The sequence below is a fragment of the Egretta garzetta genome, unplaced genomic scaffold, assembly GCF_000687185.1.
Source record: "Egretta garzetta isolate BGI_Z169 unplaced genomic scaffold, ASM68718v1 scaffold768, whole genome shotgun sequence".
In the NCBI taxonomy this organism is placed as follows: Eukaryota; Metazoa; Chordata; class Aves; order Pelecaniformes; family Ardeidae; genus Egretta; species Egretta garzetta.
This window is the reverse complement of record NW_009260594.1, coordinates 812674-829069: the sequence shown is the minus strand read 5'-3', so window position 1 is coordinate 829069 and position 16396 is coordinate 812674. Positions and strand designations below refer to the sequence as shown.

Sequence of the window (16396 nt, the reverse complement as noted above, 5' to 3'; positions counted from 1 at the left end):
GACACTCAAGCTGTCCCTGCAGCTCTGCCCGGACATCCTGCGCGGGCCCCGGCACGGGGGCGCGGGGGTCCCGGGGCCGCCGAACCTTCCCTTGCCCTAACGCCCTCGTAGCCCGAAAGGCGAGGGACTGCCTCCCAGGGTCCGCAGCAGGCAGGTTGCTTGTTGTCTCTTTGCTTTAAGTTATGCCTTCATACTTTTTTCCCACAACACAGCTGCCGAATAAATAGCTAGTTGCCTTTTTTTTTTAAAAAAAAGTTATGTATGCCGGAGATCTCAATACAAGAAGTAAGTACCTTAGAATTTTCTGATATCCATAATGTACACTGCTAAAAGTAGGGTACGACCAGGGTGTGTCTGTGCATATTTATGCATGAGAGTCACTAAGTGATTTGAGTTTTGGTTCAGATTGCCAACGTAATTACTTTCTGGTAAGGGCAAATATTGCAAGATCTTATAAATAGTTCTTGGTAGTTTTCCTAGTTACATGTACGTGAATATAGTTACCCGAATTGGCGATTTCCAGTTTGCTGGTGCCCACTGTTACCCGTGTCTTTGTTCCTATTTGACACAGCTCTTGTTTACTAACTGGCTGCTGGCATAGGCAGAGGAATAAAGACAGAGACCCTTTAGCAGGGAAGAAGGACCTGGCACGACGGGTGTGAGGTGTGTCTGTGCACCGACAGCAGCAGCAACAGCTTCTTAGGATGTTAAGGCCTGCCAAGGAAACGGATGTTTTTTCTCTCCAAAGCGTACACAAACCATTGGATAGTAATTTACTAAACATAAGTGGAAGGGAAAAGTAGGTAGATGTTGTGGACTTATTTTTCTGCTTGGAGTTAGGAACTTTCAATGAAATCCTTTCCACTGATGAGCTTATTAATTAGCTTATTTAAATTGAACGGAGCTGCAATTTCAAAGCGGTTCTGGAACGCCAACTGAGAGTGACCAGTTTGTGCTATACTCATGCAAACAGCAATCCCAAGAGGATGGTTTTCTTCATTAAGGAATATACTTGAGCACAGTAAGACTGTACAATAAAAACTGAATTAAGTAACATTCGAAACAGAAACCTGAGATGGATCATTGGGGTTTGGGTTTTTTTCCATTCCTGCAGTGGTTCTAAGACATGTTCTTGGATGTCATGTTCACTTTTTAAGTCGACTTACTTAAATTATTTGCAGTGCTACAGAATTTTACAGTTGACCTGCATAACTGGGTTTCGTAGACATGATCTACCACCTCCACTTTTAAAATAACTGTTTTAGAATATACTTTATATGCATTTTCAGGAAAGAGAAGATGCAGCACATGCAGATATTGTTCCCAGTTGAATTACTGTGTCAGAGAATTAAATGAAGTGTAACTGAAATTGTCTCCTATTACTAAGGTATTGCTGAAATCCTAATGAACCGACCCCACGCAAGAAATTCATTGGGAAAAGTATTTGTAAATGAAGTGAGTATGGGCCTGGCCTGTGAACATGTTTGGAATCATGATCAATAACTAAATGCAATAAGAATAGTTGTGGGAGATCTGAAACAAAACCTTAATCTCTTGCTGAAGGTCAGTGGGAGACTGCATTGGGGCAAGGCAGGTTAGCCTGAAGAAAAAGCGATCATGATATGTCTATACTGCAGTAACTTCAGGTGCGGACTGGACAGAAATATTAGAGGAGTCACTTAAGTTAGCTAACTCCGATGCAAGTTAATGTCCTCACTTGCATAATTACAGCAAAAACATACTCATTGTCAGACCTTAGCAGATGATCTGTTCAGGGTTGATACATTCTAGACAAAGTCTGGCTCATGCCTGGACAGGGGAGTTTAAGATACAGCAAAGGTTCATCTCTGAATGGAAGAAAGAGATGGGGAAACGTGTAACTCTCAGACTGTCATGGAAGGATCCTGCTTGCTCCACATCTGTGATTTCCAGGAAATTCCTGGCACCTGCAGGGGGAAAAAAAAAAAAGAAACTTTTATCATAGATTAGGAGCTTGCTATAATTTAGGTATATACATCTGTATGCTTAAAGTTGTTGTTCTCTTGCTTGTACTCCCTCCCTCGTAGCTGTTCAGTGCTCTGGAACAACTCCGCTTTGATGAGAAGGTTCGCGTGGTGCTGTTCAAGAGTGAGGTGAAAGGTGTATTTTGTGCTGGTAAGTAGCAAAGGCTTTTCAAACTCTTGTTAAAAAATTTGACGTCTCTTAGGGCTGTGTGCTGATCAGATCACACAGAAAAGCAGTTGGAAATGCCTGCTGAAAGAAAAATGGGCTCGCTTTTGTGTAGCAAATAACAAACACATTGTTATCTCTTTTGCCTCTCTGTCTCTCAGTTTCAGCGATGAAGACGTGTGTGATGGAGTGAGCCACAAAGGCTGTGTGGTGCTACTACTTGTTTTCCATCTATAACCATCTTCAAGGACAGGTGCCTCTGGTATTGGAGTCCTTGGTTTCAAGTTTTATGGATTATTGTCCTTACATACAGTGACTGGTGCTCCTCTGTGAAGTCTGTTCAAAGGGCACAGAGGAGCACCCTAGCCACTGCTCCAGCTCAAATGTCCACACTCCAGCTTCCACTGACCTTACTTAACTGGAATACTGACTTCTGAAGTGGTCGGATTTCTGGGATGGACCGGAGGAAACACAGTTCAGATGTCTTTTCCCTGTTCTGGATTCTAAGCTTTTTCTCCTCTATTTAGGTGCAGACTTAAAGGAGCGTGCAAAGATGGATGATGCAGAAGTTGGACACTTTGTTAAAAGGCTGAGAAGTCTCATGGATGAAATAGGTAAATTATTATCTTGGTTGGGAAATTTGTCCTAGACTGCCTGTACTGAGACATTTAGAAGTGCTGCAGGAGGGGAAGGATGCTAGCCCCAGCAGGTTATCCATTTAGGAGTAACTTCCCAGATGGCTCCAGCTTATGCCTAAAACAAAGATCTGGTTAGAATTAAGTACCAGCTATCCTGCTGCCACTGCAAGGAAAAGATGCATTTCAGTACTGCTTTTTCCATGCTGAAGAGCAGCACACACCATTGAATATAATAAGTACCTGCTATAACAACATATTCTATATAGAGTTCTGTGTAATCCTTGGGAGACTGTGCTAGACAAAATGAGTAATGTTGGTTGTCCCACTTTTAATACACACTCTGAAACACTCATGATATGGAGATAACCTAAGAACATGGATTTTGATCTCTGAATGGATTTGTTGAACATCAGGGGTTTTGTAGCTACAGCTCCCCCTGCCCCCCCGCCCTTTTTTTTTTTCCCCGAAGGAATATGGACTTCTGCAATTGATTTTCTTCCCCTATCTATGAATTACTCTGCTTTCAGTAGAGAGGAATACCAAAGTGAAATCTGACTAAAATACCAATCAGAATTACAAAACAAACAACAATGTAAAGAGAATGACCCTGTCTCACAAACCAGAGAAGCAGTCGGGGCAGGAGGGGGTGGTAGTTACAGCACAAGAACTAACACACGTCTGAAGTCTGCTTCCAGCTCCCTGAGTATTTAAAAAGGTATCTTATCAAGCAGCTAATCGCCCGGTACCTCAGGTTCCACAACTATGAGGTGACAACAGTGTGTACCAAGTTAAGGAGCCTTGGCTAACAAAAGCACCAGAAAAGCTAATCCTTGTAACAGTGACTAGAGACGATGGCTTTGTTTTGACTGTTTAACTGCAATAGCTGGATATTTGTGTCAGAAATTTGCAAGGAGACAATTCATCATATTTTGTGTTGCAGTACCTTGTATTTGCCTGCTTCTTTGCATGTAAGAATGTTTTGCATTCTTCTTACAGAGAAGGGAGAAGTGTGAAAAGGCACAGTTTCTACTATTTAGACAGTCAGAAAGTTTGCGGCAGAAGATGAATTCTTGAACAATTTTGAATTGGAGAACTACTAAAAGCTTTAGAATTTAAGCATTTAAATTCCAGAAGTGAGTGGAACAGAAATTCTGGGATGTAACTATATAATCTGTGTTGTCTTCTCTAGCTGCCTTGCCTGTACCTACAATTGCTGCAATAGATGGCTACGCTCTGGGTGGTGGATTAGAGCTGGCATTAGCTTGTGACCTTCGAGTAGCAGGTTTGTGTGATGCTTAATGTAGGATTCTTGTAATCGGTGACTATATTTTAATGAGAATTTAGACACATGATAGCTGACTGTTCATGGTATCCAGTAGGCTAAGAGAGGAACTTACACAGTTCAGGAAATGAGTAGGCATTTGTCCAGAAATTGTGACATTTAGTTACTATTAGGAAAGCAGTTTCCTTGCTTAAAAAGTAAAGCCTATTTTTAGACAGGATTAGGATTCCTTCAGAAAACTGTTTATTGGTACAATTAAATAGTTACAATCATGTAATACTGGATTAGCACTCTGGCTAGATCTAATCTTCCCTACTTAAATCAGCTTGGAGTGGAATCTTTCCTCCTTCTGTTTCCATTCTTCCATTACATTTCATCTAGGATGGACCCAAGGTTCATTTTTCTAGATAAAATTGTTACATTAGGGGTACGCAGCCATACTACACATCCTTCATCTGACTTGAGACAGACACTGATTAAGCACTGTAGTATTCAGACTTTCTAGCTACCTGGAGAAAGGGAGCTCCACTTCAGTATTACACAGTTTGCAGTTTTATTAATCAGTTCAGTATGGAAAATTTGTAGTTCTACAGATCAAAAACTAAACCCTATCTTTACTTTTTTAATAGCTTCATCAGCTAAAATGGGCCTTATTGAGACCACAAGAGGGCTTCTTCCTGGAGCAGGTAACCTTCATTAAATCTTCAATCTCTTACTTTCTCAGCTTTATATTAAATATTTTGCCATTAGAGCACTTAAAGTGTTTTGAATGTAAATTAAAAGTAGCATCTTGCAGTGACCAAAGAGATCTATGAATCCAGTGTTCTGTTCCAAGCCCTTTCTCAGACTTGCTATGGATTTAGGGAAGTCTCTTTATGCCTTTTCCTGTTTACCAAAATCCTCAAAAGGATGCTGAAGCCTTTCAGATGCCTTGCAAAATGCTGACACACTCAGCTATCAGTTATTAAAGAAACACATGGTCCCTTTGTTTTTCAAACCTTCTTGTTATATAAGAGAGAAAATACTGTTGGTTTTTTGGCATTTCTCCTAAATGGAAAATGGTGGTTTTGCTGTTGTCGTAAGGTGGAACCCAGCGCCTGCCTAGATGTGTTGGAATAGGTCTTGCAAAGGAACTCATTTTCACTGGCAGACAGATTGATGGACAACAGGCCGCTTCAATGGGATTAGTAAATCACACAGTGCCACAAAACAATGAGGGAGATGCAGCTTACCAAAGAGCGTTAACTTTGGCTAGAGAAATCCTTCCTCAGGTAAGTGTATTATTCATGTGGTCAGTGTAAAGAAGGCATTTCTGCTTCCCCTAAGAGAGAGCAAACAACCCACTGAAATTCCTTTCTATGAAATTAAATTAAAGTCTTGGTTCCCGATATTTAAGTCTCTTAACTGTCCTTTTTTGTAATGCAGTTTCTGTAGGAACAAGTGTTAACATCCAGCTGCTTAACCCATAGGACAGTTTTACCTCCCAGATGCAGTTATGCAGACATGCAGGACACACTGAAACCTTGCCCCACGCACATCTGTTAACTGTAGATAACCTCAAATTGTTTTTTAAAAATACTTATTAACTTACTGCAAATTTCTATAGACTCAAAGGTCATTTGGAGGTAGGATAATGATATAACAACTGCACTATTATGAACTGATGTGGCTTTAATTATTTTTAAATGTTTGTTGTGTTTTGGGGTTTTTTTTCTTTTAATAAAGGCTCCATTTGCTGTGAAAATGGGAAAACTGGCAATAAACAGAGGAATGGAGGTAATACTTTTTTTTTTTTTTTAAATACTGAGGTAAATGAAGCAGACAGGCAGCTCTTACAAATTACTACAGTAAAAACAGTTAGAACAGGTGAGTTACAATCCTTGTTTAGACAAGACATTTAAAACTGTTCTAGGGGTTTTAAAGATTTGCTTTGAAGACAAATTAATGTGGCAGGATTTTTTTTTCTACAGATGCTAGGACTGTAGTTCTAATACAGGAGTGAAGGTGACTCGCTACAAGTGAATGCTTATTGATTTGAGGGCTGTACTTCAGACAAATCTCACTCCTTCCCTCTCATCCCCAGGTTGACATTGCGTCAGGGATGGCTATTGAGGGGATGTGTTATGCCCAGGTAGGTTACCTTCAGAATACATTCCTGAAAGGAACACCTGTGCATTTTCTAAAGCCAGGTATTCACAGCATCCTCTTTTATTTTCCTCTCTATATAAAGGAACACTAACAGCTGAATCCAAAGCTTTGAGAATATACTTGCGTGCAGTTCCAGATACCTATTTCAGAGTATTAACTGTTGGCATCGTGCATAGCTGCTTCTCAGCCTGCCTGAGACCAAAGTCCTTCCTTAAATACCATTCTGTCTAAAGTAATTGTATATTCTTAGTTTCAAAAATATGCTAATTATAGGATGAGCTTTACAAATGGTTTTAGTTTTAGCAAATTAAAAAAACAGATTCCTCCTGTAGTCATTCTTTCTGACAAGGTTTGAGAGCATGCACCTTTCTCAGCTAATGGAACAATGTAGCTCCTGTGCCTCTCAGGGTATTTTAAGACGGCAAACTATTAAATTTTTGGAAAACTTGTTTTCCTATATAGTTCTCTGGTCTATGGTCTTTGTCTTAGATGCGTTGCTTGTGATTTACACTACAACCCAGTCTCTTTATTTTCCTAATGTGAAGGGCTGAACTTAATATATCACTGAAAGAAAAGCAATCTTAGTCTTAGACCACTACTGCCAAATTAGTCAGTACTTAAAAACGCATCAGACTTGTCAATGAAAAACATACCACCAATTTTTTTTTATTTTTTTTTTAAATGTAGAATATTCCCACAAGAGACCGTCAGGAAGGGATGGCTGCCTTCAGGGAGAAACGACCACCTCAGTTTATCGGCAAATAATGCTTCCTAGCTTCCCCTTGATTTTTTGAAGGTAAAGGAGGACTGAAGAGGACCCTCTGATTTCTTGGGATTATTCTTATGACTGCATTCTGTGTACTTCTGAATACTCCACTGAATCATTTTGCCATAAGAATTCCCAAATAAAGATTTAACTTTGTACAGATGATCTTTTTAAAGGGCATACATCTTAAGTCGGTGGTTATGGCCCTCAAACAGATGTCAAGTAAGGAGAATGGAGAAGCTTTGAATCATCATAAGCAAATTGAAAAAAAAAAAAAAAATCAGGAAGCATGCTGCATCTAAACATTGATAGGAAAAAAAAAAAAGTCCCTGTGAAGAGAAAGTAAACTTAGAAAGAAAGAAAACCTTTCTAAGTTTGCTTCCCATTATCAGTGCTCTTCTAACTAATCAGACAGAACTAGCAGTATTAACGCAGAGTGTTTCACCCCAGATCTGCTGTGAGTAGTTACCACCATGCTATCATTCCAGCCAACTGAACTTAACATCTCTTTGGTATCGGTGCTTGAGAAAATGCAAGGCCTGTATGTGCATATATAATGGCCACCGTATCAGCCTATGCCAGACATCTCAAGCATGTCACCACTCTCCCATTGCCTGTTTTCCCCTCTGTTGCCTGACTGGAAGTTGAAATCACTATCTCCCTCTTCTTAGAGGTTCTCCAGCACAGAGACGTACCACACAGTTTAGCTCTATGGCTTCTTACTTCCCTAGACCGGGGCTTTCAAGCAAAAGTGAGTTAGTACATTTCTCTAAATGTATTTTTAGTAAATATTTTATAGGTTATCAAAATATACTTCAAAAGTGCGCCTTACCTCATTGGAACTGGGCATCAATTCATGTTATGATGGTCTTAAAAAGCACACCACAATTTCATTTGTGCGAAAAGTTAACCAAACAATTCTGCAGGTGAGATAACCGTACCAGATTATATATGTAGAAGTTTCTTACGTAAAGATCTGCAAAAGTAAAGCAGTCATGATCTTCAGCCTTCACAAAAAAAAAAGATGGCAAATGCCACAGGTGAAATACAAGAGTTTAAAAGTTGCTTCCAGAATTACTCTACCCTGGCAGGAACTCCTGAAGCTGCACAGGAATGTGAAGAGACCTTTCTGTAACTGGCACATGCAAGTAAATTGAGTGGATTTATACCTTGTAGGCATTCATACTTTTCAGCTTAAAAGAATGCTGCTCACTGTTTGTTCGCCTGAAACACATAGGAACAAATCAAGAAAGGTATAGAAAATCATTTATAATCTCTGTGCTTGCTGGTTGCAGTGACATCTTCACCATCTGGACTGATGCCAGTATCACATTCAGTTTGTGCTGCATGTAATTGTAGATATTTTTTTTTTCCCCATGGTTTTAGTTAAGATGCTTCAGCAAGTTCTCCTGTTATTAGGAAAAAACAGTACTGTAAGGAGAGTTGTCATCTTTATTTTAAAATCTTGTAGTAAGTGATTTATATTCATTCTATTAACACCAATTCCAACAAGCTCTGAGTTCCATTTCATGTAACGGAAATTTTGTAGTAGAAGTACCATAGCAGACATCTCAGAAGGGTGGCAGGTAAAGGCTTGCAGGCCATTTTTCATTTTTTAAACCACCTTCCTAATTCAAACCTACAACCAATTTAAATTGCTTTCTGAATCAAGAAAACTGTATATAACCAGATACACACATGAAAATGATGCTAGCCAAATTATACCTTCATACAAAAAGCAATTATACAACATTGATTAAATTACTGGATCAGTACCTTTTGAAGTTGCTGAAATATACAGTAACTAGATTATTGAAGATTAGAGGTGATGTTTTTATTTGAAGGATGGGAGTTGGGAGACGGAAGGAGTTAAAAATAGTAAAATATGGTCATGATGAGGAAGCCATCCCTGCTAGTAAGCTACCAAACATCCAATGTATTTACAGAAGAGTCTCTGAATATGGATCAGTTGCCATGGAAATATGGAGACTAACCAGGTAAACAAAACCAATACCTGAAATAAACCAGAATTTGAACGGGCATGCAGTTTGCTTCCATCACTTGTATTTTATCAGCCACCTGTATGCTGTGCAATGTTTCATTCAAAACATGATTTGAAACCCATAGGTAACCAAGAAAGAAATAAGTTGTTACAGTTAGCATCTTTATGTAAAATTTCACACTCCACAAAACAATGAGATTGACACAGGGCTTACACAGAACAGTGGGTGATATTTTGCACTGTGATGACTTCGAAATATAATTCACTGCACAATACTGACAGAGTATTTACAGAAAACAGAGCAATCATTAGTCTCTTATAAATAAGGTGACCAAATATCCTGGGCCTCCTGGCAAGACATGCAATCCCTTTCATGATGAAGGCAGGTCAGTATTTTGCCCTAATGAGCCTTCTCCCTTCCCTCTCAGAAAAAAAAAAAAAAAAAAAAAAAGATACACACACACGCCCCCAAAAGTAGTCAAACAATAACAAATTCCCCTTCTTGCTATCAAGTTTAAAATCTCAAGCTTAGTTCATCCTTTTAATATTGAGTCTCCTTTTCATCCTGTTTCTATTGCTTTACTTTTAGCAAGTTTCCCCTTTCCCTGATGTAATGCAGATCCCACCTTCCTGAGAGCAGGGAAAACTCAGAAGAGCTGAACTGCAAAAAGGCATTGTTCTAGCAGTAAGGAAAACAAAAGAACACAGCTTGCAGGCAAAAGAAAAAGGAAGTTGAAGACCCCATTTGTGTTTAGAAGGGTTATGAGACAGTGGACATTTTGGTCGCCTTAGTTACAAGTCTCGTAACCTGCATGCATGTACTTTTGTTTTAATCTGTGAAAGTGTTGAATCTCACAAGCACACACAGTTCTATTCAAACACCAAACTGGTAAACAATGTTAGGAACAGCAATCATAGGGATGAAATAACTTTCTCTCCCAGAAGTCACAAAACAAGATATTCCTAGAAGTTGTCTTTCAGATGTGCATATAGATCTGTACAAGTCCCATCTCTCTGTAGCCAGCAGTAATCCTACAGGTATGACCAGCTCAAGCAGTGACCCTTTACAAGTTGCATATGCGGTTGCCATTAAAGTTGACATTCACCAAAGGTACATGGTTCTGGGTGCCACAATTATCGGCCAATCACTTTAATGGTGACCACTATATTACAAGTTACTCCCAACTACACACACGTCAGAAAGGATTATTACAGAGACAATACTTTACACTCGTATACCTGCAGCTTTCAGTTTGGTTTATTTTGTTGCTGTTTTCTACATGGAGGTGGTCTCCCATGACGCATAATGTGTTTTTCCAAACTATCCAGGATGGCAATAGCAATCCTTTGGACATGTGGATCAGTCTGGACGTTTTCCTTGATGTTGTATAAGTGTTGTAAACCACCTTCTTCAATTAACATGCTGCAGTACCTGGCAGCTGTAATAAGATTTTTAAAAAGGGAATTAAAAAAAATAAAATATCTAGGGTAAATGTAGCAGACACTGTGAACAGTGCTTCAAAATCGACTTGCATCTCATAGACCAGGCAGCATTTAGAACACTCCCTAAAGTGTCTGCAGAAGTGCATTTGTACTTCACCAAGTGACAACGTAACAACAGAGTTGTTTGGACAGGACTACAATTGTAATCAGATCTGATTCCATGCCCGTCTTAGCTGAATGGAAAGTGCCTTGTAATACACACGGTATTCGCTCTCTCCCCCCACCTCCTCTACAGGCGTTTTAAGTGCACACATACAAGTTTTAAGAAATGGGAATCAGAAGTACTATAGTATCTATGAGTACCCAGGTAAAAATACCACTTTTGCCAAAAACCTTGGTACAGAACAGTTACCAAAAAATGGTATCAGTTATACCACATCATTTGTGCAGGCTTGTAGAGTGAATCGGAACTAGCTCCTTTGAAAACAGTTTGCCAAATACCATTGATAGTGGACTTCAACTACTTATAAGTTGCTATGAATGCCTTTTCAGGGATAAAATTACATTTTTCTTTCCACTTCCATTATCGATTTTAGAAGGTTGAAAGGGCACCTACATCAGCTCCAGTGTTATTACATGCAGGGACCAGCTATAAAAAGAGTCACATGTTTAATGTAACATGCAAGCTTCAGAAGTTGTTACAAAGAGGTCAGGACGACTGTAATGCAATCCACATAACGTTACCTCAGATGTGCCCAGTTTCACCATTCATCTCGGTGAAGCAACACCAGAGTTTAAATGCTGACATTAAGCATTTCACTGGGGATCACATTTACTGCAGTGCTACTAATATTTTAGTTAACTCATTGTGGATATGATATAGAGAAACAGAAAAGAGAAAAAAATAAACAAGAAAAATCAATCCCATTAATTCCAGACTACTTTTCACCCTCATGTAAAAGAGGCAGTCAAAGTAAGATGCATCTTCTCTCCAAGACAAAAAGCTGCCTTGGTGCCAAGCAGCAAAAGCTTAGGATTTTCCCCCTCCAAATAAATCTCCATATTTCAGAATTAAATGCATTTCCCCTCAGAGTAGGTTATTATATTTGGTTTCTCTGCAACTTTGTCTAGAAGCTTCTGGCACCAACTACTATCAGAACTAAGCTTCAGGAATACTGTCATGATCTCAAATCAGGAGTATGCCATCCAAGTATTTCCAGCCTCTCCATTCTACAGAACAGTTATTCACTGTCAATACAAACCTCTGTGGCATGTTGAAAGCCCAGAGGTTAGGGCAGCACAGAATAAACAATAAAAATAAATAGAACAAATAGGGCCATACTAAGTTAACAGGGCTGAGGCACAAAGAGGGGGAGAAAGCTTGTTTTAATTTCATTAATACAGAGTTACAAGGTCTTAATCAAAAACTATTACCCAGAGTCTGACCAGTAAAACAACTTTGTCAGAACAGTCCTACTTCTACGTAGGAAAAGTCCTCACAGATCTCTGGACAGTGTGTCCTGGGAACAGTGGCTCATTACAGTTACGAGCTTTATAAAGAGTAGGAAAACAGTACTTTCTGTGCAATTATGTATTATGCCATGTTATTGTTTGGTCCTGAATAAATGTCTTTTCACTGTAGAAATAGTGATTTATGGGACAGGAATAAACAAGCATAGATCTACTGCTGTCAAGAAGATTAAAAGAACGGCACAGAAAATACTTTTAATACTTTAGAGGAAAGCTGCTTTATATCTGGTAGAAGTTAACGGCAATACACACATTCACGTCACACAAATTTATGAAAAAAAAAAAAAAAGATTAAAAACCAGGAAGGTTTGTCCAGTCTTACATTTATGTATGCTCAAGGGATTTATTTCCTTTCCCAACACTTGTGCATTTCGTCACATGCTCTCAAATCATTTTACAAACAAAACATTGGTGTTCTCATTTTGCAGATGGGAAAAACAGATTAAGAAACTGACCTTCATGTCACAGCAAATTATTGCACAAAGGCGATGAGAGACAAGGATTACCTAAAACTTCTGTTCTGATAGTAAGAGATAGCTACCTGCTAGAATCATTGTTCTTAATTTAGAAGAAATTTGTTGCCTTTTATTAATATTTACATTTCTGAACAAAAACACCTGTGCCAAAAATGTAGTTAATCTTAAAACATGTCCACTTTTTGGAATCAATACTGTGCATGTAACAGTAAAATTCCAGTAAATAAAAAGGAAATAAAGAATTTTTATTACTCTCTTTTCCTGCCCCATTTAGTCAAATGTAATTTCTCCAGAGGATTAAGAGTGAATACTCTAGGAATTCCTATTTTTCTCACTTCATGCTAGTGAATAATATGCTAAGAAGTAAGAATTTTAAGGGTAATATTATCTTAATACATACGATTTTTGCTGCAGACGTGCTGCATGGCCCACACTGCCCATAACTGGACACCAGGTGTCATGAAACAACCAAGTAGAGGAAAAAACGGATTGAAAGACCTGTAAAAAAGGAGAGGAACAGCAACTCGCTTTACTACTGGATATTATTAGTTCAGAGGTCATGTGTTGTCTACTCATTCAGCCACAGGCTTAATAAGGAGAGACACTTGATAACCTAGAGTTTTAGATGCAACAGGTAAGCCTTTTAATGTTTAAGGCAATTACTAGCAAAAGTCATCTATAGTGGATAGGGGGTATGCTTTTACCATAGCATTTGGATGCCTCCTGCTCCTTAAAAACAGGAGTAAAACCAGTGGAAATTATAAGGATTAGATGAATAGTAATTATGTAATTGCACTTTTTGGCCTTAAGCTTCTTTATTTAGAACAGATAGTGCTAACCTAGTGCTAGTCAATACAACCTTACTGGTTAATCTTTGCTTCCGAGTCTTTTAGATGTGCAGCTGAATACCTTTAATAGAAAAGCAGGCAGAACAACATATTTTTCTTTTACAGGAGTCCCTAGCCTTCTTTTGTCACAAAGGGAAAATTAACATGCTGTATATTTTAAGCTGATAGGTGTTTTTCCACTGAACAAAGCCATGTTTGGCTAGCAGCTCACTCTGTTTTGGGAACAAGATTTAAATCTAGTTCAATTGATTTTCCAAACTCTAAATCAAGACAATAGTTACCTGTAAGCCACCATCTCACATTCTGGGGTTGGCCAATTCAAAATGGCAGAATGCTGCAAAATACAGAACCAAGAATGCTCATTGTTAAATACAAACATTGAAAAAAAATTAAGGAGTATGATAAAATTCACCGTCATTTCTGTACCAGCTGTTCAAGGAGAGATGTCCTCTGGCTGCGACTTAACGTCCAGGCCTGCTCTCCTCGAGATATCAAATGAGCAATAATCCCTGCTGCGAAGTAGCTAACTTCCACCTCCACACTGTGCAATAATTTACTGATGTGGTCTATAAAGTCCTTCCACATTAATTCAGAATGGAGTTCTTTAACTTCAGCTATGTTATTCTGGAGGGGGAGAGAAATGAAAGGAGAAAATATCAACAGAAAGAATATGACATGAGGGAGATAAACATATGAACTTGAACTACCTTGTGTAAGTAAACACATATAAACACCAGGATGAGATCTTCATACATCCAGGTGACCACCAGATGTCAAAATATTACTTTTGTTTTTGAAAACTTTTCCAGTCCAATGCAGGAATTTGCCTCAAAACAAAGATGTTTTCTCATAAGTAATTCTAGGCCATTAGCATGCAGATTACACTAAATTAAAGGCTAATTTTAACATTCTCAAGCACACTCAATTTCAGTAAACTTCAGCAGTGCACAATTCTGAATTCCATTGATTTTCAACCTACTTTTTGCATTTGGACTCATCTGAAGCCTCACTCACTACCCTTTCTTAAAAGCTCTTTTTGTTTACTGTAACCATCAATTTCAATATAACTAGTGCTTTTGGAGAATTGGTAAAACAGTCCAAAACAATGTCAGTTGTGAATAATGCACACTATAAAGATTAAAGAAGAACGTAAAGATACTAGGCACGCTTTCAGATTAACATGGGGTAAAGAAAAAAAAAAGTAAAAGTATATATTTCAGACTTCTTTTGTTGTCATTCATCTCACCAGAAGTCCAAGAACTTTCTGTTGAATGGATGATTCAGATGGAAAAGACTGTGGAAAAAAAAAAAAACAAACTATAGGTAACCACTTATGCTTATTATTGAAACAATGTTAATTATAAATATATGTTGATAATCCACCACCAAAACCGTACCCCTCACCTCTAAGACTCTCATGAAAAGTTCTAGCCCTTGATTCTCAATGAAGTGCCGACACGTTGTTGGAGATTCATCAGTGAGGTTCCAAAGTGCACTCAATGTGAACTTAAGGGTAGTATCTACAAGATTCTGATTTGTTTTCTGTTTAACTATTTGTAGAAGTTGCTGGGGAAAAAAATATCCAAAAAACCCAGTTATGACTGTATAACAAAAAATGTATTCTCTTCTCTGCTTCTTTCTGTACTGACTGGGGTAATGCATAGCTATCATTTATATGCAGAGTAAAGATCACATGTTCAGGGTCAAACTTTAAAAAAGTTTAATAGCTGTTATATTTTGTACCTCCTATTTGAACATTGTTGCCTGCTAGAGGAATTCCTTTGTTTTCACCGTAATTACATGTGGAGTACCATTACAGATGGCACAAAGCCATCCACAGAACTCTGAACCCTATGTGAACAATGACAGCACTAACCATTTACTTCAAATATTCTCTTTTTGAGCATCTTTCATCTTACACAATGGATTTCAAATCAAGAGATGTCTTCCTATTTTACTCTGTATTAATTGTGTCAAGTTTTTCCACTTTGGCTTCTTTTCATCTATGCTAATATGTCTCATTGCCACTGTCTCCAATACCATCTCTAATAAATTCTCAGGCTTCTCTCTTCTAAAGAGCTTTCAAATGAATACAGGTTAGTGTGTTCTTAGAATTTTATCTACTCATGTTTATTTTGTATCTTTAGGAATATTGTTAGAATGAGTAGCTGGAGAGGATGGTATTTTTGACTGTCAGGAAAGAAGCTGACTTACCCTAACAATGAAGAGCTCTGCGCCAAGTTGAGCAGTTTGCTCAGTTGAAAGCTGTAAACAAACAAAACCATAACAACAATTTTTTAGACTTCAGAAATCTTATCCTATCACCTCAAAGCTTAGATTTTGTACCTTTGCAGCAAGAATGGAAATTATGGCTACAGCCATCCTTTGCATGTTTTGATCTTCATGATTACACAGCCACTGCATAACAAGTTTGGCTGCTTCAAACCTGGAAATTAAAAATAAATGTAATTTTCAGGAGTTTCATAAGTCTTAGTAAAAAAAAAAAAGTACACACACAATACATCAGGTAGAAATGCATGCAAGACAAAATAAACTAGAAGTATGCCTCAAACCAAAAAAAAGTAGAAATACACAGTGAAATTACAGGTATTACATGAGCTTCAGCTTTGATATATAATTAGAAGAGACCCTAAGCAAACAATGCAAAGTGCACAGGAATTGCTTCCAAGAAAGAAGAAAAAATTGGCTCAATCTGCTGAAACATCAGACCAACATACTTCAAAGCATTTGGGCAAAACATTTATCTGATTTGTTTTCTGTTTAACTATTTGTAGAAGTTGCTGGGGAAAAAAATATCCAAAAAACCCAGTTATGACTGTATAACAAAAAATGTATTCTCTTCTCTGCTTCTTTCTGTACTGACTGGGGTAATGCATAGCTATCATTTATATGCAGAGTAAAGATCACATGTTCAGGGTCAAACTTTAAAAAAGTTTAATAGCTGTTATATTTTGTACCTCCTATTTGAACATTGTTGCCTGCTAGAGGAATTCCTTTGTTTTCACCGTAATTACATGTGGAGTACCATTACAGATGGCACAAAGCCATCCACAGAACTCTGAACCCTATGTGA

General features: G+C 38.2%; 2 protein-coding genes across 5 annotated transcripts in view; one reads left to right on the top strand and one right to left on the bottom strand.

Moving 5' to 3' along the window:
- The first annotated feature begins 6 nt into the window (after positions 1-6).
- ECHDC2 (enoyl-CoA hydratase domain containing 2) overlaps positions 7-16396 on the top strand; it is a 24353-nt gene continuing 7963 nt past the window's right edge. The window contains exons 1-9 of one of the 2 annotated variants that reach the window (XM_035900206.1): positions 7-1455; positions 2067-2154; positions 2697-2783; positions 3997-4089; positions 4719-4775; positions 5173-5360; positions 5815-5865; positions 6173-6220; positions 6925-7033. In XM_035900206.1, the coding sequence (XP_035756099.1) occupies positions 1405-1455; positions 2067-2154; positions 2697-2783; positions 3997-4089; positions 4719-4775; positions 5173-5360; positions 5815-5865; positions 6173-6220; positions 6925-7002 (741 nt within the window). In that variant the 5' untranslated portion in view covers positions 7-1404 and the 3' untranslated portion in view covers positions 7003-7033. Of the gene's footprint in view, positions 1456-2066; positions 2155-2696; positions 2784-3996; positions 4090-4718; positions 4776-5172; positions 5361-5814; positions 5866-6172; positions 6221-6924; positions 9434-16396 lie in introns of those variants that run through there. The other variant, XM_009644645.2, reaches the window with a different exon arrangement.
- ZYG11B (zyg-11 family member B, cell cycle regulator) overlaps positions 9517-16396 on the bottom strand; it is a 21121-nt gene continuing 14241 nt past the window's right edge. For 2 of the 3 annotated variants that reach the window (XM_035900205.1, XM_009644644.2), the window contains exons 9-14: positions 14707-14868; positions 14549-14596; positions 13729-13926; positions 13584-13636; positions 12855-12952; positions 9517-10444 (exon numbers count right to left, since the gene is read on the bottom strand). In XM_035900205.1, the coding sequence (XP_035756098.1) occupies positions 10254-10444; positions 12855-12952; positions 13584-13636; positions 13729-13926; positions 14549-14596; positions 14707-14868 (750 nt within the window). In that variant the 3' untranslated portion in view covers positions 9517-10253. The remainder of the gene's footprint in view (positions 10445-12854; positions 12953-13583; positions 13637-13728; positions 13927-14548; positions 14597-14706; positions 14869-16396) is intronic. The other variant, XM_035900204.1, reaches the window with a different exon arrangement.